The following is a 22,739-nucleotide window of genomic DNA, read 5'->3' as shown; positions in this document are numbered from 1 at the left end:
GCATAAGGGGTAATAGATAAACTCTACATTTGGTGTGAGGTTACTGACAACTGGATGTATGTGTGTTTGAATGAGCTTGTTTTTTAAAGCTTCTTGCAGCTCTGAATTTCTGCATGTTTCTGATGATTCAGACTAGCAGTGGTTCGGAGGCCTTTCCTCTGCGGATGGCATAAAAGCGCTTTTCATCATTTGCACTATGCAGTCAAGGCAACGCGCCCTTCCAGCCCTCTTCCCAGCTCACATTCTCTGTCTCCACCTTCTTCTTTGCTAGCATTCTCTCTCTCTATGCACTGCACTGCAGTCTTCACTAGCGGTACAGCTGGGTATGATATATTTGGAGGTGTGAAGCTCAAGCAACACCCCAGATTCTCCATCCCACATTTAAGCCACTCTGTAAAAATGTTCCAATCTACTTCAGACTGAACTGAAATATAATGGGCTGTTTTTATAACTCCATAGTTATTATTACCCAGTGGCTCCTCCATAGCGTCTGGTTTTATGAGTGGTTTGGCCTCTCTGCTTCACAAAGTCTTGCAGATCTTCCCTAGAAGTCACAGGGAGTGACACATAACGCTGTTAGTGTATGAAGTTGTGATGTCTTAGATGTGCTGGTGGTAGCAGCTACATTAATAGTATACCTGATTAGATCGCTCTGTAGTGATGTAATGACGATGTCTTTTATTCCTACCCTGTAAACAGGTATTTTCCACTATATTGCATGCGTACGAGTTGCTGTGGAGGTAGCTGCACTATAAAACAGCTGAACATACCACACTGATATCATTAACTTTCAGAATGGGAAAACAGTCTTTACGAAATCAGTATTACAAGCAACGATAAACTGGTATTATAACATGTGAACTGATTCATATGTAACCATGATTACATGCATCATAAAAGTTATAAAATGTACACCCAGATTAGCATATAATGTTTTAGCTGTGCTGTTATGGCTGTATGAATTTTTATCACTGTTACAGATAAATCCTCACCCAAGTATGTCAGCTGGTGCATACCACTTATTAAATGCTAGTCATGTTTGTTCTATCTATGTAATTAAGTGCTAGTGGTGCATGGTTTCACGTTACTGCCAGCTGATTGGACATATCGGCTTGGAAAAGGCAGGGGGAAGTGATGTGATTGGTTGGTGCAGGGGTACGAGCACTGTATCCAGGCGAGGTGTGTCCACTCGGCGGGGGCAGGGGGGGGGGGGGGGAGGGGGGAGCTGCTAGCAAGACGAGATCAATCTGAACCTGAGAGCTCGTTATCTCCCTCTCCTCACACCATACACACACAAGCGCAGACACACTCGTGAATTCCATCTACTTGCTTGTAGAGGAATAAGAGGAGTTTCACATGAGACAAAGACTACTGAGATGAGGAGAGAATAAAACCTCTTCCTTGCCTAATTATTTCCCTTTGGCCATCTGTTCACACACACAGAGAGAGAAGCAGACAAAACCCAGAAAGCTTAAATTCCAAAAGTTAAGCTTCAACTGGCTCTCTGTGTCCTGACCGCTGTGCTCCACACAGTAACCTAAGGGCAGCACTGTGGTTGCCTGTTGGATGAAGTTGTTGTCACGCTTAATTGTTAGAACCACAACTTTCTTTTGGCTACTTGTTTTGTGTTTTGCAGTTTGTTAGTGTTGTAAAGGGATGTTTTAGTTATAGCTGGTGAGAAAGGGAGTGTCTGTGATGAAGTCAGCCATATTTTAGGCATTTCTGTCTCTTTCTGTATTGTTACTTCCCAGTGTATGAATGGTTTTCCTACTGTTCAAAGTAATGTGAACAAAGATATAAGTATGGCTCTTGTGCGAAACCTAGCACATGTAATGATTCAAAGAATATTACCACTTTATCAAGAAGACCCTTTTTGTTTTTTTTTGTTTGGTCCATGATGCATGTATTGACAGTAGCCACGGTCTGTTCATAATGTGAGTTATGAGTTGTGAATTATGAAAGCATTGAGGACCGTATGTTTGGGGGTATGATGGATATTAAAACAGCAGAGAAGCCAGCTCCTGCTTATTGCACAGTTCACTGGACCTTTTGTGATAAATGTCTTCAGCTGGGTCAGGATGGAGACAGTGAGGAGAAAATGACTGAAGACAAGAGTGGGCGGGGTCAGAGTTGAGTCTCAACGTCCAGGTTCGTTTGTATGCCAGAAAAGAATCCGGTCTTGTGCTGCCATGGCAACGCAGATCCCAGTCTCATTTCCTCTTTGTTTTCTGATGAGCTTATGTGCATATTTTGTAGCTTTTCTTTTCTATATGAGATGTGCAATACTGCTGCAGGTGTAATGTTAACATTCAACTGGAGCTAAAACAGATACAGGGTGAGAGAGCTCAGGTATTCCTGGAACCCTGCACCCTACTCTGCTGCAGATGTGCCCTCTCTCTCTCTCTCTCTCTCTCTCTCTCTCTCTCTCTCTCTCTCTCTCTCTCTCTCTCTCTCTTTCTCTCTCTTTCTCTCTCTTTCTCTCTCTCTCTCTCATATGCAGGTGCAAACCTGGGGGCTCTGTCAAATTGACTGGATCCTTCCTTACCTTACTTTACCAAAGCTGTATAACCTTGACTTGATTCTGTGTGGGTGTGGCTCACAGAATCAAGTGCCTGTGGTGTTTGTGCATGTTTGTTTCAGGGCCGTGGTGATGCCTAATAACTCGGTTGTCATTTCTGTGTGTGTATGTGCCAGCATTTGTGGGTCTGAGTCTGTGTCAGTGAGAGAGTGACTAATTCAGGCCTCTCCCACCCTCTGCGGAGAGATAATCACTGTCACCATAACGAATGAAGATATTATTGCAGCTCTTCCCCATGACTTATTGATGAGATGTATATTTTCTTGGTGTAATCCATATTAGTACTTAACGCCTCTATCCTTCTTCACCACTCTATCTGTCTCTTGCTTTCTCTCTCTCTCCCCTTTTTTTATCTTTGCTGCAGCCCAAGGCCCCCAGTAGCGACTGGAGATACTCTGCTTCGCTCAGAGCAGGAATGCAAAGGTATGGCTGTTCTCCCCTCTCCTTGCTTTATACATAGCACTTCATGAAGCATTCCAAAGCCCCTGGCATATAAACAGCAACACACTCCATCAATTCTCCACATGGATCCGTGCACAAGCGTGAGACGATGTGCTATGGTCATTCGTCAGAACGAACAGTGCAACATCTGAATTGTTTGAAAACTTTAAAAGGAAGTGTAGAATTTGAGGGGTCTTCTGGGCCTTGCTGCTGAGAAGATCCCTGGAGAGCTAGAGGCCTACTGTCATGCAGGTCAACCAGCTGCACAGGCTACCAAAGTATTAGTCCACTTTGGAAACTGCTAGTTATAGCTACAGATAATAAAAAAGTATTATGAAGTCCCTTGGATATTTTGTTCATGCACATTTTGGCAATGATGAGATTGCTAGTTGCTTATATAAAAACATTATATATAATGTTATATTAATGTTACACTTGAGCAAATAAGATAATAATTAATAAGAATTTTCTGCAAAGCACTTGACTGCAGTGTCTGAGAAATTGTTTATGTGTTAAAATGTAATTGACCTTCATATTACATAGCTAACTAATAAATATGTTTGTTGCCTTGCTAATATCGGATGGTATTTTCAAGTTGTAAACAGCAAAAGAAATGAAATAAATAAAAATTCACTTTGTGCAAAGCAGAACACGCTAGACTAAAAATAATTACAGTAATTCTCAATCACTATTACAACAACAAAGCCACTTGCTAACATTAGTGAAAATAATTATTCTCAGATGTAATCGGCTTACACAACTACTGACCTAATTACATGAATAATGGGAGAAGTAAGATCATGGTTCTCATTAAAAAGTTGTTTTTTGCTGTCTTCACTGCTAATCACTGCCAGTACTGCTAATTTAGCTAGATACCTAACTAGATACCTGACTAGATACCTGGCTAGATATGCATCAATGCCCTTCGCACAGTTGTAAATCAAAAATGGTATTCAATCAATTGATCATTCAGACAGTGAGTGAAAATGCCTCTTTAATGCCGCTTTAGGTGGTCCTGATGTTGTACATTATGCTTGACTACTACCTTCAACTGCGCGAAATATGACAGCATCATAAAAATGAATAAAGTTTTGTAGAACTTCTTCATCAGACAAACAAAACCATTTTTATTGTCACTATGGTCCATTCTACATCTTTAGTTTAATCTACATCTACATGGTTTAATTTCTATGTATAATGTCCAGTCTCTTTGACTTTTTACTGGTACTGAATTCCCTTAAGGCAATGAAACTGAACTTAATTTACAATAAGCCTTACATGACCAATGTAGTTTTCACTCTTAGTTACAAGTCGAGCAGTATTTTTTTAAATGGACCGTGATAATGTCCAGCTGTGAGCTGGTCTTTTCATACTGATGTCTGTCATCAGCAGATGTGCAATATCAGAAATGAAATGACCTGAGGTGGAAAACCACTCTTAGCTTAGATTAATAAAAAACAGACCTGAACCAAAGGATGGATGGAAGGATGGATAATCTACAAAACGGATGGAGAGAAGAGCTGGGAATGGAGGATGAGTGAAAAGAATGATGAAAAATCAAATTACTGGATGGATAAAAGGGTAGAAAGGGCTGATTTAGAGATGAAAACAGTTCATTAGGCCATTTAAAAAATGTCCACAGCGTAGCAGGAAAAAAAGCAGTGTATTAAATTACCCATGAGCCACTGGGCAGCATGCCGCATTGTGGCTCACTCGGGTTTGGCTGCTAAACTGATGTCATCTTGACAAGTGTAGGGTCCGTATGATCAGCTAGATTTATGTTAACAATCCTGGAGAAATCAACTGCAAAGAAACCAGTTACTTGAGAATCAGAATCCAGTTAGACAACCAGCCTCGCTATGCTGCATTCCTCGCTGGGTCACAGTTGAATAAATAGGTCACAGGCACTGATAGAAGCATAACTTGGGGTCATGTCGCTGTTGCTGTGACGATGAAGGACACTGGAGGTGCTGCTTGCCCAGCTGCCAGCAGTCTGTCTGAACAGAGGGCATTGTAGGTGGTGGGATGGTTGGGGCGGGGAGGTGTGAGGCTTGAGCAGTGTGTGTGTGGATGTGTAAAAATGTTGCGTGCAAGGTTATACATGCTCCTTAGTGTTGTAGATGGATAGGCGCACGTTTGTAGGCTGTGTGCATTAATTTCATTTTATGTGCATGTGTATGTGAGTGTATTTCCTTACAGCTTTCTTATAAGTACACGATTCCTTCTTAATTGTTGCGGGATTTAACAGGGTATTAATGTTCCAGTCAAATCAGGCTCAATACTCATGTCACCATTTCATACACTATTAGGCTTTTGGTCAGATTTGGAAGGATTTGTAATATTAGTACTTAGAGAACATTCATGGATTCATGGGCTTGCTTACCATGGTTTTCTAAAGGTTTTGATGCCAAATGCTAAAACCAAATAATTAGAAATAAAGTATAAGCAGTCATATTTAAATGAATAAAAGCAAGAAAAGCAATATTATAAAAGCAGGAAGTAAGATTTCTATATAGAGAATTGTAGATAAAGAAGAAGAAAAAGGTGAAATGGGGTAGAGTTGAAGGAGAAATGGATGAACGTTAGATAGGGATCATGTATTCAAGTCAGTGTTTCTCATTAATAATGGATAAAACCCATCTCACCAAATACTGCTTTGCAGCCCTTAAGATGGCCTCCACACATACACATTTCAGCACACGAAGAACAGTGCAAATCCAGACACACACACACACACACACACACACACACACACACACACACACACACACAGGGCTCAGAATGACATCCTTTTTAATATGGCTGTCTGTACTCTACACAGATGAAGGTAAAATATGTGTGTTTGATTGGAGAGGTATGTAAAAAGCAGAAGCAAAAATTGTGTGAAACGGGCAGCGGGGTGGTTGTGTCGCACCAGTAATTGCCTGACCTTGGGACACGTACATTTATCAGTCATAGACGTAGAGGCAGAGGGAACTAAAATGGAGGCTCCTGAGCACCCTTCCCCTGTTCCGCAGTGTCGTCTCGCCTTCCCAACCATCTCTCTCATTTGCACGTATCAAAATTTTTGGTGTTTTCTATTTCATGTGCCTCATCAGTTAGGTGTTTTTCCCTGCTGTAATCAGAATGCTTTAAGGACCTTATTTTGCTATATGGAACTGTTTTTGCAAGCAATTTCAGTAAAGCATGAAGACAATCAACAATACACAGGATATGAAGCTGTGTTATTGTTGTCCTTCATAAACTTTAAGCAGCAACATGAATTGTATCTACTTCATTGCAATAAAATGTTTATCCACAAATACTACTGTACACTAATTGTGGATAAACATATTTCATTGTAATAAACATATTTAAACATATTTCATTTTCATTGTAATTACTGTACAGTAGTATTAATCATGCAGTAAATATAACCTAAGCAGGTTTTAGTTTAAAGCATGTTTCAGTGTACATTTTGCTCCTTTCTTGATTATTGTGTGGAGAGATGAGAGTAAGCGATTAGAAAGGCACATATGAGTTGTGACTCGTACACAAAAGTGCACAAACTGCATATGCACAATCACTGTCTTAACTGTTTTGGGTGGCCATGGTTTGGTGTTATGTGAGGTTGGTGTTATGTGAGGATAGAACATGACTCACTCTCACACGTATAATTAAACTCCCTTTCTTTCTTATGCTCTGCCACCAATACTGCAGCCATTGTTGCTCTTCTTGTATGAAAATGGTCTTTAAAAGACGCGATATTGCACGTGCTCAGGCTGTTGAGGAGAGCACAGAAAGATGTAGCCAGACAGGCAAAGGGAGATCTTAATGAAAGAAGTTGAGAAAACACAGGAAATCTGTCTGTAGACAACTTTGGTTGTGAATTTCCAAACTCAACACAATTTTGCTAAGTAATTGAATCCATTGAGTTCATTTTCGTCAGCATTTCACACAGCTAAGGGCTGAATCCTGACTGAAGTATTTGTATGAAATATGAAACTGAAGGTCTCACAGTGTAAACTATGACAGCTTAACTGAAAGAGAGAAGTAAAGTGTAGTGCAGATATGAAATATCTGAGACAGCATCAGGCTTTCACTCCACTGACATCAAACTCGAATGACTGTGTGATGGTGCTTGAACCACACCTCCCACATATCCAAGGATACACTAACTCTATTTTTTTCAGCTTACACTTAAACACAGAGTGTCTGGATCCTGAACTCTGACATGCTCTCTCAATTTTTATATATATATATATATATATATATATATATATATATATATATATATATATATATATACATATATACACGCACGCACACACACACACACTTGGAATATATACACACACACACACACGCACATTTGGAATATATACACACACACACACACACACACACACACACACACACACTTGGAATATATATATATATATACATACACACACACACAAACATACTTGGAATGTTCTGATTTAAACAGCTACTGTTTCATATATAAACTGGCTTCTCCTCCTACTAATTCAGAAGCACTTTGCTTACACAGCTGATGTAGGAACTCTGTCCGAAATGTTCTGTTTCTCTAGAAACTGTGTGTACTATTACTGCAATTATATATATATATATATATATATATATATATATATATATATATATATATATATATATATATATATATATTTATTTATTTATTTTTTGTATGTAGGCAGGACTGAAAGACAGTACAGAGGCATTAATCAGGGCAGAACAAAAGCTAGGTTGATTGATGCAGGGTTGTATCACATCAGAGAAAATCCAAGATGCAGACTTTGTAGAGGAGCCTGTGAGACAATCCAGCATCTGGTAGGAGGATATAAGATGCTGGCTGTAGTACACACTGAGAGACACAACCAAGTTGTAGGGATTGTATACAGTAACACTTGAAATTTGTCCGTAGACCATTCGCTCACGGTGAATTTCCAAACCCATTACAATTTTGCAAAGTAATTGAATCCGAGTTCATTTTGGCTGCAAACCCACACGTCCAAACAGGAGGAACTGCAGTGGTGGAGGACAACAAGGGACTGAAAGAGAAAATAGGGACGTACAATGTGTAGGTCTAACACCAAGGTTTGTCCCAGTGGTGATGGGGCCGTTTGGATCTGTGACCCCTGGGCAGGAGCACATCCCAGGAGCACATCCTAGGAACGACAATATCAATCTCAGTCCTGAAGCAAGAAATCCAAGAAACAGAAACAAATACTGCAGCACAGCCTTAAACTTCCAGTTCTCTGGTAGAAGGCTCGAGTGTGAGGAATAATATACACCCACCCACTGGAAGAGTAGTTTTTATGTACATACTGATAAAGAGCTTTGGCCTTGTGATTGACGCAGGTGGGTCAGGACATAATATGCAGTATGTTGGCTTAGCGACTGAGGTGCAAGAACAGTTAGAGATTTATAGGTCAAAAGTAGTATTTTTAATCAGTCTGTAGTTGGACTGGCTGCCAGTGTAATATAAATAAAGTAGGCCTAATAAACTATTTTGTACTGTAGCTGCTGCATTCTCTAACTCTGAGCTAAGACTAGACTAATTTTATACCCCATCATAAAAACCCAGAATGCAAGGCCCTACAGAAGTCCAACCTGTAGGTGATGAAGACATGAACTAATTTCTCTGTGCGATGTAATGAGTTTTTCCCAGTTAATATCGCCGAGTATATTTGGTGGCATTGGATCTAGTACACAAGTGGAAGATTTTGAGGAAGAGATCAATGAGGACTGCTCAGTTTGAATTACTGTAAAGGATTACAGTCGTTCTACTCATCTGGTTATATTAATAATACTCTCCTAAAACAAGACCATCATTAATAAGTGGAAGGTTTATAGTGTTGCCCAGACCTTTCCTAGATCAGACAGTTCCTTCACAAAGGAGGGATTGAGGAAGAGTCTGGTCAGAGGGGTTTCCAAAAGGTCAAGGTCAACTTTTGAAGTAGCTACAGGTCAAAAATGCTTTATGATCAGCGATCCAGCAGTCTGGCCTGCAGGAAATGGGCACAAGGAGTAAAAAACCAATCGACTATAAAAAGCTAAATGACTTCAGCTGTGATTTGCTACAATGTGTGTTAAAGATTTTGTGGCCATGGTGCTGCGGTCAAATGAAACCAAACTTGAACTTTTAGCTGAAAAGCAAAATATTGCATCTGGCAGAACCCCAATACATCTTCCCATCCAAGGAATATGATTCCTACAGTAAAGTACAGTGTCCATGGTATTCTGTTGAGGGGCTGTTGCTTTTTGCCTGGGTCTAGGGATCTTATCAAAGGAAAATGGTGCAAAAATACAAATTCTTGACAAAGAAATGCAGCCCTCAGCCAAGAAATGGAAAAAATGGTTCATCTTTAAGCTTGACAAAGAGCCCAATCACACCAACAAAACAACTATTTAGCAGCTAGACAGGAAGGTGAGTTTGCTTAGCAAGTACCTTGACCTCAAGCCCAGGCAAACAAGGTCATGGCTTGGATTCCCAGAGACTATATATGCTGCCTACTGATAACTGTATGTAAATCCCTCTGGATAAGAGCACCTTCCAAATGCTGAAAAGATAAACATTAATGGTCCCCATTTGACAGCAATTCAATCATTATTTAAGGACTAGCCCACATAGACCTCACCTTGTTTGCTCTCTGGCCTTGCCTCTGGATTTCTGTGGCATTACACAAAAACTACATTCTGGATTACAAGAAACCAGAGCAGTGTCTTCCCAAGAGGAACGGATCCCTATCACCTTTAAAGGAGAGACGTGTCCTCAAAAGTAACCCAGTTATTTGGTGTTTTCTGAACACTGCTTAAAAACACAGAACATGTTGAATACATAAATGATGACATATATAACCTTTTATGATTACATGTACATGTAATCAGTGGTTGGGTATGTTACCATGAACTCCTGACCTGGGGTCAGCAGGTTGGTTGATTTCCATATTATACAGCAGGCAAATATTTGAAATGATCATTTTTATGTATGACCCTATAAATGCTCTCTGATTTTTTTGTTGGTTTGTTTCATAATGATGGAATGTCCATTATTATAGAGCTGTACTCTGCTGTTGCCTTTATGTCCAAGACAAGGAATTTTAACTCAATCAATCTCTATGACTGCAAAATAACCTAGCCTCTGACCCTTTCTACTGAAGACAGAGGCAGGGCACAGCCTATCAAAACAACAACAAAAAAAACTTAGACACACAATGGGAAAGAGTGGGAGAAAGAAAGAATGAGATATTATAAAGGGACAGACATTTTAAGAACAGACATTTGAAGCGGTACGAACATAGCATATCTATCACTTTTCTGTAGGAATGTGAAAGGAGTATCTAGAGGTGACCCTGTGACCCTGCACTCTTTGACTATAACTAATAAATTTTCAGAGATGATCTTTATTTACCACACTTCCCTCTACTCACAGAGACAAACCCAGTCCTCGCCCTTCAAATTTTGAAAAGACATACTAGCTACTTATTTTTAAAGTGTGTGTGTGTGTGTGTGTGTGCGTGTGTGCGTGTGCGTGTGCGTGTGAATGATGGTTTGTTCAGTAATTATTTTGCAGTGTTAAAATTTAAGTGCACTAGAGTTTAAAACCCTAATCTAGCAAGTGGTATGAACATGGATTTGGGATTGAAGTATAATCCTTAATATATAATCTAGCCCTTTGTATTTTGACATTAAGAGGTGAACTACAAGTCAGGCATACATTCCTATGAAACATTCATATGAAATCTCTTTCACACACAAAAACACACACACATAAATATTTACACAAACACAAATTCACACTCACTGATTCCTGGTGATTTATCACCTTGGTTTAATTTCAGTAATGCTTTTACACACAGGCCACATGACGTTTGTTAGGATTAAGTAGGCAAGCTTTATACAAAATTTGATATCCAAAACAGCCTTGAACCTTTACTAAAGCCACATTTCTTTACTGAAGCAGCATTTCTTTACTGAAGCAGCACTGCTCTTGGATTTTGTTCCCAGATCCAAGATTAACTTTTATCAAGTCTCAAATGAAAGCAGTATTCCTCACTACTCCACCAAGAGGCAAATTCTAGGTGCAGATTCCAATGTATATTATGTATTACAGATGGTATAGGACCATGGTCAAAATTTTAATTGCCTACCAAAGTGAAAACACTGTCTTTGGTTCTTGGAGCAAAACATCATGCAGGCAAAGTGCTGGTAGACCGTCTCTGGTGAGAAAGATGCTTCTGGTCCAAACAGAGCAGTTGGAGAGTAATTGCGTAAGTGGTGTGAAGGGCAGGATATGTTGGAAGGGAACACTGAGAGAGGGCATGTGCACATCATTTGACACCTTTCTGTGCTACTGCGGACGAGAGTCAGTCTGATTAGTCTGGTTTGAGAAATGTGTTGTAAGATGAGTGTTGAACAAAACAATGTCTCCTCTGTGTGTGTGTGTGGGTCGGTGGGTACAGCTCAGTCCACATGGAGGAATCATCTGTGATGCAGGGAGCTCAAGGGGTTCTGGTGCAGAACTGGCCAACCGTTTCCAGTGCTGCAGGTAAGATACCCCACCCTGTCTGAATCTGAAACCGACTTCCACCATTCTGTGTATCTGTGCTATAGTGTTAGCCTGACTTGGTGTTGAATGTGAACAGCAAATGTGTTCAGGCTTCTATGTTACTCCTTCATTACACCCTCACGAATATCACTCTGTTACTGTCTCTATTAGTGTATTCTGCATTGCTTTCTCTTTCTTTCTCTCTGACATTCTCTCGCTCTATCTTTTACTATCTTTCTCTTTTCTGTGCTTTTTCATGTTTACCTCTATCCCCTTTCTACTCTGTATTCTTGTCGGTGTTTACCTGTCTCCCCTTCTTCCTCTCACTCTCCAAATCCTTGATTTGTTTTTTTTTCCATTTCATTTCCTAGCAGTTGTTCTGCCATTGCCCTGTTACATGCAGCTGAACAGCCCTATAACAGAAACTTTAACAGAAATAATTGCACAGAATGCCAGAGTATAAAACAATAGTGACGGAACTGAGATGTTAAAGAATTCATTGTGACCTCACAATAGAACCTAATGTTACCTCATGAGCAACAGTGTTCATAAGAGTAAAACGTGTAGCAACATTAAGCATTAAGGTGCTTACTATATTACAACCAAAGCTATATCAAACAGCATTTTTAAGTCATTTAGATTGATATTTAGATATCGGTCATTCATTTTGATCTACTACATTTGTCTATACTGCATTTTTAACATTCATATCAATGTGGTAGATTTAGGAATAGAATAGAACTGATTTCTCCAGTTGTGTCTGAAAAAATATATAGTATTATTTATCAGCAGAGACAGGTTATGACACGATTACAAAGGATAGAGATGGTTATCTGTACGGCAAAGAAAAGCTCTGAACAGACAAGAGGGAGACAAAAATCAACCGCACAGAAATTATTTGATTAACATAGAGGTGCTTACAGTGATGAACATAACACCATTCAAAAGACACATGCACACACACAAACACACGTGCACACACATATGCACACACTGGAGACAGTCATTCAAAGTGATTAACCCTCAATATTAGATTTATTCTGCCTCCATGTTTCTCATTTACTCTCTCCCCCCATGAGTTCTTTCTGTATGTCCTTTATCCTCAGGAGAATGTGTTATCTGCCTCTCCTACAGAGCAACGCCTGGTTATTAATCACACAGCCAATTAGAGTCAGTCGGAGAAACGCAGAGACTGCTGACAGCCAATAGGACGACAGATGAGCAGCATCAAAAGCAAATCAGCAGCAAACAGTGAAGTCAGCCAAGAAGATGTAGAAACTTCACAATTTTGTGGAGTTTATAATAATTTTATATTCTGGGCAAGGTGCAGAAAAACTAGAAATGATCTCTGACCACCAGATGCTGCCTCACTGTCATCAGCCTCTCCCGTATATATCTGAGAACAGTCTGGGTCACAGTGGTCATAAGGTCGTTTGCAAGGTGGACATTTACATAATTAATGTGCATTTAATTAGAAAATTAGCAGAGCAGAAGAGCAATCAGTGTGCAAGTTGAGTTTCTGCTGGTTGGAATTATGGTGTGATTCGGAGAGATGATCAGAGAGATCAGTGGAGATCAGAGAGAAACAGGGACAAAGAGACAGAGAGAGACCGAGAGAGACAAAGAGAGGCAGATGATACTGTTAGAAGGAGCGCAACAAAAAAAGACCCAAAAAATCTCTTGGTACAATGGACAGCAGAGAGCATAAAAGACAAGATAATTACTTACATAACTTGAATGAGAAGAGGATGGAGAGAACAAGTGCAGATATATGGAGTTGGAGAGTGACAGAGGGACTGGTGAGTGATGGAAAAGGCAGTGCAATTACTCGGGTGATGATGGAGCAATTTGTTCTAATTAAGTCTGTGCTGATGACTTGACAGAGCAAAAAGCGTGCCTTTGAAAGGGGCTGGTCTCTCTTGCTATGAATCTGTCTTTTTCTCACTCCTTTGCTCTCTCTCTCTCTCTTTTTTTTTCCTCCTCTGCATGTTCATTGATTACCTGTCGAGTCTGAAGAGTTACAGTACCGTTCCACTAGAGGCAAAAATCAAGAAATAACGTATTATGGGGCGGTGACCCGTCAGTCAGATAATAGTGCCAGCTGATTGGCTGCATATAGAGAGTGAGTCAGCATGTTTGAAGTAATATTTGCAGGGCATGGTGGGTTTACAGGCGGTCACCGAGGAACGCAGGGATCTTTAGCATATGATGAAGTGTATTTTGGCGTAATGGAAGTGTGTAATAACCTCTAGATGCTGCACCAAATTTCTGATTTTCTACAGTGACAGTGCCATTATTTTTATTTAAATGCATCATGGGAAGAAGCAGTGGAGCCGCCAGTGCATATCTCGCCTGCTTGTGTGTGTGTGTGTGTGTGTGTGTGTGTTGAAACAGATGGGAAGTGCTGTCCATGCCCAGATTAACAGAATCACATTAATGTAATCAGGATGTAGCCCTGTGCCTCTCCCTCTCTACTTCATACCTCCTTTCTTTCTAATTCTCTGTCTCTTTCATTTTTAATTTCCTCCTTATTCTGTGTATTTTACCATGTTTATGATTATGATCGTCATGGTTACTCTTTTGTTTCCGTGTTCCTCTGTTTGCTTATCTCACGTGGACATTTAGTTACTCACTCTGAGATTGATGGAGAGAAATGGCAGAGGGACATTGATAAAGGAGAGATTGGTCAAGACAACGAAGAGGTGCTGGATATGGAGAGAGAGAGAGAGAGAGAGACGGAGAGAGTGACGATAAAACAGGGGACGGAGGGAAAGAAAGGAGAGGAAGAGGTGAAGTGAAGGGATTAGAGGAGGGGGTTTGCAAATGCTTCTGTTGCTAGGGGAAGATATCAGCCCTGAGAGGGAGAGAGTGATGCAGAAAGAGAGAGAGAGAGAGGGAAGGAGAGGAAGGTCTGGTGGTATTATTCTCCATCACTGTCTCCGCCACAGCCACTGGAAGAGGCTGTTACCACAGCAACCATTCATGCCCCTGAACGGAGTGGGGGGGGGGGGGGAGGGGGAGGTGCGCCTGTGGTGCTGTAAAAAAACTAAAAACAGGCGTGGCAGATGGAAGCTGAAAGACAGGGTGTTATATGGAGAGAAAGGGATGCCAGATTAAAACAAAAAGGAAAATAAATAAACAAGAATAGGTGAATAGAATTTTGTTCAAGTGATGCTTAAAAGGGACCAAAAGTCTGACAGAATGAGGCAGAAAAAAGGGAGGGATATCAAAGAACAAAAAGCACAGAGAAAACAAGTGAAAGCAAGCTGGGGACAGTGGCCTACATTGCGCTGTGTTCCAGGTGCTGTGGCTGGTTAGTCTAAAACAGGTCTTTCTGCATCAGTGGTCGAGTGCAAAACAGCTCACACCTGCCGAGAGAGGAAAGGAGAGCTGGAGATACAGAGCGGAGGGAGAGATGGAGAGGGAGATGGAGAGGGAGAGGTGGGTGGCCATGACCTATCCTATTCTGGCCACTTAAAGTTCATCACAATAGGTGTGTCAACCTGTTCATCCCTCCGGCTGCCTGCACACTCAGTATACCATATGCCACACGTGGAAATTGTTAGAAACCATTTTCCTGGACCACATTCTTCAGGTCTGTCTTTATCTTTGACAAAGTGTCATTCTTTCCTTCTGTTCATAACACCCTAGAGTTTAGCTCTACCTGCAACCTAGACTGTTGTTTTATTATTGAATACAAAGATGAATGAGACATTCTCACACTCACATAGCTCACTGACCCTACCCCAACCAGCCCTGCTCCCATACACACACACACACACACACACACACACACACACACACACACACCCACACACACATACACACACATGCTGTTTTTTGGCTGTATTTAGAGCCATCTGTCAAGTTTTATCAGGATAACTGAAGCCAGACTCACCTAAGTATATCTGTCCATAAATGTATCAGGCACACATCCATAGACCCATGTCTGTCATCTTCTAAAGATGCCTGCTCAACCAACTTGCATTAAAGTGTAGACTCATTATTGTGTAGCGTAATGTATGCATCCTTGACAGCATGTCATTATTCACACCGATGCATCCATGCACATTTATGCACAGTCCAATCTTTGCTTTTTTTCTTATTCCTTAGATAGATTACTATACCATTACACTTATATAATCATAATCTATTGCTTTCTAGAATATATCTATACATATATAGGACTTATCAAAGCATCAAAAATGGCACAGTCTTGTGTACCTTCTTATTCATTAAAAAAAAATAAATGAAAATCATAATACATTATTATAATGCATGTGCTTTCTCATTTAAGACCAGTAGTCTGAATAAAGATAGCAAGAACAGACATGTAGCAGAAAATTAATTCACTGTGTGCACACTGTATTTACTTCTCATCATCATACTCTCATCGTGAAAAAACACTCGCACACGCGCGCGCACACACACACATACATACACACACACACACACACACACACACACACAGGCTTTTTTGTTTGTTTATTTGTTTTCTAATGTCTTTTCCTGCTGAAGGGCAGGGCTCAATGTAGTCCACCAACTCTGCAGCCTCTGCAAAACTTCACCCTTTCCAAAGTGTAAAGCCAGCAGAGAGGGAGAATCACATCACACCCATCCAACTCTTCCTCTCTGCACCTCATCATCCTTTCCACATACTACATGATGTAATTCTGCATGAGCCAAAGAACGAATGATGTATGGTCCCTGGTACAGAGGTGATTTAATTTGCTGCTCATCATCATCTTGAGTCCAGTTTTTTTTTTTAGCTTTGCTATAAAACCACTCATTTCAGCCATTAAACATGTGCCAGTAATCACAGTGTGGTGGGGCAAGCAGCTCCACCTACGACATTGCACGAAAGGTCAAGAAAACGTTGACAGAGAGAGAGACAGGGTGAGTGACGTGGTGGGGAAGAGTCCACATGGGAGGAGGTTTACTTTTTTATTCTTATTTTTGCCTTTACAGAAAAAGTAGACAATGGTAATGGCTCCTGTTCCGGCAGGGCATGAGTTCTTTGTTACCCTTAAAGGAAATAGAGGAGGAGGAGCTACACGATGAGATTAAGGTGGGGGAGAGTGTGTAGCCAAATAGGGTCTGATGCACAGTCATGGAGACAAAGACGGAGTAATACAGGGATTTGGCGTGCAGAACAGTTTTGTTGCCAGGGAAAATGAAGGTCAGCCATTCCCCAAAGACCCATAATGCATCTGCTTGTACAACCACCTCCCTGACCAATATTCTCACACACACACACACATACACACACACACACATGCACGCACGCACGCACACACGTACACAGCCTGTCTATGAATTTTAACATAATTCAAATTCAGATCAGGTTAGCAGCATTTCTTTTTCTGTATGTTATTGGGGTGTGTTTTTGCAAACTACAGACTAGTCCATACTCATGGGATGTCACTTTGACACTGTTGTCAACAGCCATAAAGAACCGTATGCTGGTGATTGGTTGGTTCAGAAGCATAGCCATCCAGGTGGGGAAGGCTGGGGACACTACTCCTGGACTATCTGCTGACAGAGCTTATTGACACTCACAAGACATTTTCATGACAGGAATTCCACAGTGTTTTTTGGGCTAAGCTCTCTCAACATCTGTATCATACGGTAGATTTAAATGGATAATATTTTTCATGCTGTTCGCTGAAAAGAAGAGAAGGACCTATTGACTCAAAATGAACTTGTAATAGGGGCCTAGAGATGTTAAGTTGCTAAGAGATCAACAACTGCCCCTTTATAAATGTGTTTACAGTCAACAGGTTTTATGTTCTGTGTGAGCTAAGGTGGAAAAAGGACGAACGCACCAGTATATGTTCAATGAATGTTCATTTAAATTCACATCAGTGAGTGTTCATGTGTATAAGAATGGGTGGCGTATCATAATGCTTGGAAGAGAGGCTTGTGTGTGTGTGTGTGTGTGTGTGTGTGTACAAGATTAAGTAATTTTTCTTCAGACAGATGTTTGCATCAAATTTATTCTGTATAGACTTCCTTCAGTATCTGTATAGACTGTCTTCAGAAAGAGAGACAGAGAGTGAGAAATTGTCATGTGAAGGCCTCAGTATAAGGACAGATACACACACTCGCACCCCAGTGCCCTCAATGTCACAAATAGAGAGACAAACAAGGGGACAAAGAAAGGAAGAGACACTGTATGCCCTGAGAAATGTACGAAGTAGTTCACAGATGTGTTGATTAAAGTTGACTTGTATGTGTCAGTAGTGGGTTGCGGGGGGTAGTGGAGTGTGTATGCGCCCACGAATGTCACAACAGGTTGTGTCAGCAGAGTGTTCCAGTAGCCTGAGATGACAGATGTGTGTTGAGGAGCGGAAGAGTGAGCCTGAGAGGTAACGGGGGGTCAGAACCACAGGGGCACGTATGAGGAACTATTACAGCTCCCTCTGCAGTCTGAGCAGAGCTGTACTGATGTGTCTCAGATGGATCGTTGAGGTAGCACTTTCGTCTGGGATTTATGTTTGTGGTCAGTGAGAGAGGGTGGTCTCACACACACACACACACACACACACACACACACCTATGCAAGACCAGCATGGTGATTCATAATAACACAGAGTCAACCTGTGTGAGAATAAAAATTATTCTCGTTATCACTTGCCTGCACACACCTTTATTCTTGAGCATCTTAGCTCATGATAGCATTGCCTTTACACTAGAACTACACTAGGACAGACACACACATTCCTCCTTCACTCACATTGTGCCTCCTATTAGGTGTGTGCATTCATACCCACACACACAATTTTGTCATGTCTCAAATGTGTGTGTGTGTGTGTGTGAGTGTGTGTGTGTGTCCATTCGTGTGTTCACATACTCTTTGCTTTACTATCAGCATGTGTTTACCTTGGTAAAAATGTCACGCTTTCTTCTATGACCTTTCCCACTTCCTGCTGTAATGGTTTGGCCCTGACGAGAGAGGGCAAGCGTTCGTGGTCCGTCAGTGCTTGTTCCATTTGGTGCCATAACAGGCTGATACTGCATGCTTATCAGGCCCCTCTCTAAGATGAGGCATTCACACCAGCTCCCTCACTCTCGGGCTGAAATCACTGAGCAGTGCTATGTCTCGGAAAGTCATTACCTGACATCACAGTGGTTGTTGCCTGGGGAAATAAAAGCAGTTCAGAACTTCCCACACTTAACTGCTCTGAACTCTTGATTTTACACTCTTAATAACCATTGGTTGGTTGGAATTCTAGACCTTTTATGACAGAATGAATGGTCTTATTTTTTTCTTATTTTTCTTTCTCTCTCTCTCTCTCTCTCTCTCTCTCTCTCTCTCTCTCTTTCTGTTTCCCACTCTTTCTCCGTCTTTGTGGCAGAAAATGAGGGTGGCGAGGTATCTCCACCCGTAGGTGCTGGCGTGGACAGTAACAGTTGGCATTTTCGGTATGGCCCGGGGGGACCTGCACCTCAGCATCTGAAACCTGGTGAGATCCCACCTGAAGCCTTCATCATCCCTGGTTCTCCCGCCATCATCTCCATCAGACAGGGCCAAGACAGCGATGACAGGAAGGATGAGGCCAAGAAGAAGAAGAAGAAGAAGAAGGAGAAGAAAGACAAGCGGGAGAAAGGGAAGGATGATGATGAGTAGGGACATGGAAGAAGAGTTTTCAAAGATATGTTCTTAATAAGACAGAGATCTCAACAGGTGTCTGCGTGATGGAAATGGCTGATAATATCACTACTAGAGGATATTACATCATTTTAACCCCATTTTTTCTCATTTGGAGCTAAAACTAATCATGATGAGTCATGTTGCATGATGCCTCTAATTAAGATCTTTAAACTGGCTGAGAGTCTCATTCTATCAGATTACTGTAAACCCTGTTCTGTTTACTGATGTAATTGATGGGATCGATTTATGTTCCTCTGTGCTCCACAGTGCCTCACCAACATCTCTTCTCAAAAGAGACAGAGAAACAAACAAGGGGGGAAAGGGTAAGATCAGGTTATCACGTCATCCTCCTTATTTGTTTCAGGCTGCTGTTGACACCTCTGTCTTATTCGTCCTCGTGGGTTTTGTTTTCCGAGCTTGTCAGAGAGCGGGACAAAATCGGATTTGAAAAGTTCAAAAGCAGTGTGCCACTTCTGGTGTGCTAAAGGACAGAACTCGAAAAGGGGGACAGCATGGTTAGGGAAAAAAAAGGTTTTTGGGAGGGGGGGAAAAAGAAAAACGTTGCGATGGGAAGCGGGACGCGTGTGCTGGTGTAAATATGGCGGCCCATGGACGAGCCGCCCGCTGTTCTGTAAAGTTAAACGCAGTGACGATGTTAAACTAAATGCTTCTGCTTGCTTATGTTCTCTGTCTCCGTGTCCACGATGGAGGAGCATCTCGGACAAATACGGGACATAAAGACAAACACGAAGGTCTTCAAAAAAGGGCACAGTCTGGGAGAGAGAGGAATAGTTGTTTATGTATACGCAAAAAACCCCCCAAAAAAACAAACAAAAAAAAAACATGCTGAATTGTGAACTGCAAGCGCTTTTGTTCATTTTGTTTAGTACTGCTTTTGTTACTAGTACTCTCTCCCTGTCATTGTATAAGTGCATTATTTCAAAAAAAGAATTCCCCCCACCCCAACCCTACACACACACACACACACACACACACACACAAACACACACACACACACACGTGCACACACACCACATTCCATTTTAAACAGGGTTAAAACAGTGCTCCAATAGTGGGCAGAAGCCAGCAAAAAGGGAGCAGCAGGTACAGCCTGGGCTTAGATAAACGTATGCAGCTGCCTGTTACCAAGAGAGGTGTGTGTGTATATGGGTTTTTTTTTTCCTCTGTCCTTTTCACTGTTGTGAGGGACTGAGCTCAAAGAGATTTTCTGATTCTAAAGGGGGAAACCGATAGCTCATATGGCTTTACAATACATGTAAAGAACTTTACTAGAATTGATTAGAAAGGCTCTCCACCCTCTCATCTCCTGAAACGTCTTACGATGGCCTAATTCTTATGATGTGAATGTTCTGTAGCACTGACCCTACGCTAGTTTTGTTTTTTTTTTCCTTTAAACCTTGGACTTTGACCTTTAAACCTGTTTCTGTGCCTGCTTTCTCGGCCCATCTGAGGATGTGGTCATGTCTTGTATCATGTACCCTTGCCTTTCTGCCTGCAGGGCTAACACACGCTCAGTGCAATTAAAGGGCAGGTTTGCATTCCTGGTTTTTGATTTGGAAAAAAAAAAAAAGGGTGGTGTTTTTTTTTTGGTTTTTTTCTTAAGCTGTGTTTTTCTAAGCTTTAAAATGATCTATATTACATCTGTAAAGTGCATCTATTGTGCTCTCCTTCTCTCTCTCTCTCTCTCTCTCTCTGGCTCTCTGCCCTGGGTTCATCCTCTGTTCTATCTGAGTGTTGGGTAGGCTAGCTCTAGTCATTGTGGTATGCGCACATAGCATGGAGTAATGCTGATAAAGCCTATTAACCCCCCCCACAGGGAACAGAGGTAACTCTGAGAACTCCAACAGATACGTACACAGTCCAGAGCTTTATCCAGTGAACATCACTCCTCTTTTTGTCTGAGTGTGTGGATGTGCGTGCCTGCGTGCGTGTGTGTGTCACCGATGTTGATGGCTGGTCTTTCACTGCTTGTGTTTGATATGCGGGAGGGGAGAGAATAGATCCAGCATAAAGGGCAGAGTTTGGCCAGGGCAGGTCATGATGTGGCTGAGTAAAAATAATGAATCATAAGATTAACTAATGTGAAGTTTTCTTTATTCACATAGGCTTGAATCAGAAATCTGAACAGGACTGAAATGGTTACTGGGTAATTGCAGTACACAGTCTACCAGATGAAGTGGACTTATTTACTCTCCAGTCTCTGCCCTTATGTTTTTTGGTGGAGTGGCAGTGACATGCTTCTGCTCTGCTGCTATTGGTTCCCTCCCCTGCCTGTCTACTCTGTAGCCACACCCCCAAACCCATGGCTCAATCTGACGTCACAATCGCTCAGCTGTGACTGCTGCATGACCTAGTCAGAAGGAAACCTACTATATAGAGATATATATGAATATAGATATAGATTGCTATGATTTAACTATTTTGGTTATGATTTTTATCCATTATTCACACAAGAAATTTGTGTATGTACTGTCTCTGCCATGCATTTGCGTATTAAAACCCTCCGCACCCACTTAAAGTGGCCATGATGTTACTAAACCTTCTAGTGATTTGTAAATGCTATCTAGTGTGATGCCCTGAAGCTTTTGATCAGTCCTTTCCTTACCTTTCAGTTTTTGACTTTCAGAAACTAAGGAGAAAAAAAATGAAGAAAAGACTTTTGTGTCTGGGTTTGACATACTAATCTAACACTCTATTATTGTAACTGAATTATTATGTATCTCTATCTCTTCTTCACCCATTTAAGAAAAATGTAAAAATAAAAAAATATATAAAAATCCTTAAAATGTTAAAAAAAAAAAACAAAAAAAAAACCTCTGATATAAATCAGTATATGTATTGTATGCTTGTGAGAGTTCATGCTGTTCATTTTTTCCCTCAGTGTCTGGTGCTGGTCAGTAGGTGACTCTGCGCAGTCCGAGTGGACAGTGCTCATCTGTTGTTAAACCTACTTTTGTACACCTGCTCATCAAACTGTGACCGTGAAATAGTAAAGTCCATTTATCTTTCTCTCTTTTCTTTTTGATTTCATTTTAATGGATAAAGTGGTAATGTGTTTTGTTTATAAATCATAAAAAAAAATAAAGTTTTCTTTCTTAATAATGTGATGAACTTTGTCCACCTTGTCTCTGTCTGTGATCACAGTCATTGTGTATTGGGATTATTTCCAGAGCCACAGGGCAGTCATGGTAGCCTGAGAGAAGAGAGCGAAACAAAAGCACACGTGCCACAGAGAAGAAGAACTTTGATTAGTCACATTTTAGGACGGAGTTGTGTGTGTGACATGCGCAGTTTTCCATTTCACAGGCTCCATAATCATAAAACCACCAGGCCTTTTTTTTGGGGGGGGGGGGCTCAGTCTACTTTTGGTTGGCCAGTTACCTGTATGGATGGAAGTGGATAGGAAGATGATGGAGGTGAAGGTAAAGATGTGAGTGTAAGAGTAAGAGGATCCATCAGTTGGAGGTGTTTACTAAAAACCACTGAGGTTGTCGGAG

General features: G+C 41.1%; 1 protein-coding gene across 15 annotated transcripts in view; it reads left to right on the top strand.

Annotated features, from left to right (window-relative positions):
* LOC113577152 (protocadherin alpha-C2-like) overlaps positions 1 to 22,349 on the top strand; it is a 143,691-nt gene extending 121,342 nt beyond the window's left edge. For 9 of the 15 annotated variants that reach the window (XM_035521327.2, XM_035521334.2, XM_081712926.1 and 6 more), the window contains 3 exons: positions 2,943 to 3,001; positions 11,482 to 11,567; positions 18,926 to 22,349. In XM_035521327.2, coding sequence (XP_035377220.1) covers positions 2,943 to 3,001; positions 11,482 to 11,567; positions 18,926 to 19,197 — 417 coding nt within the window. In that variant the 3' untranslated portion in view covers positions 19,198 to 22,349. The remainder of the gene's footprint in view (positions 1 to 2,942; positions 3,002 to 11,481; positions 11,568 to 18,925) is intronic. The other 6 variants (XM_081712932.1, XM_081712930.1, XM_081712931.1 and 3 more) reach the window with 3 other exon arrangements.
* The last annotated feature ends 390 nt before the right edge of the window (positions 22,350 to 22,739 follow it).

This window comes from Electrophorus electricus, chromosome 4 (genome assembly GCF_041902795.1).
Source record: "Electrophorus electricus isolate QZ-2024a chromosome 4, ASM4190279v1, whole genome shotgun sequence".
Lineage (NCBI taxonomy): Eukaryota > Metazoa > Chordata > Actinopteri > Gymnotiformes > Gymnotidae > Electrophorus > Electrophorus electricus.
Note: the sequence above shows the minus strand (reverse complement) of the source record. Positions and strands in the feature narration are given on the sequence as shown.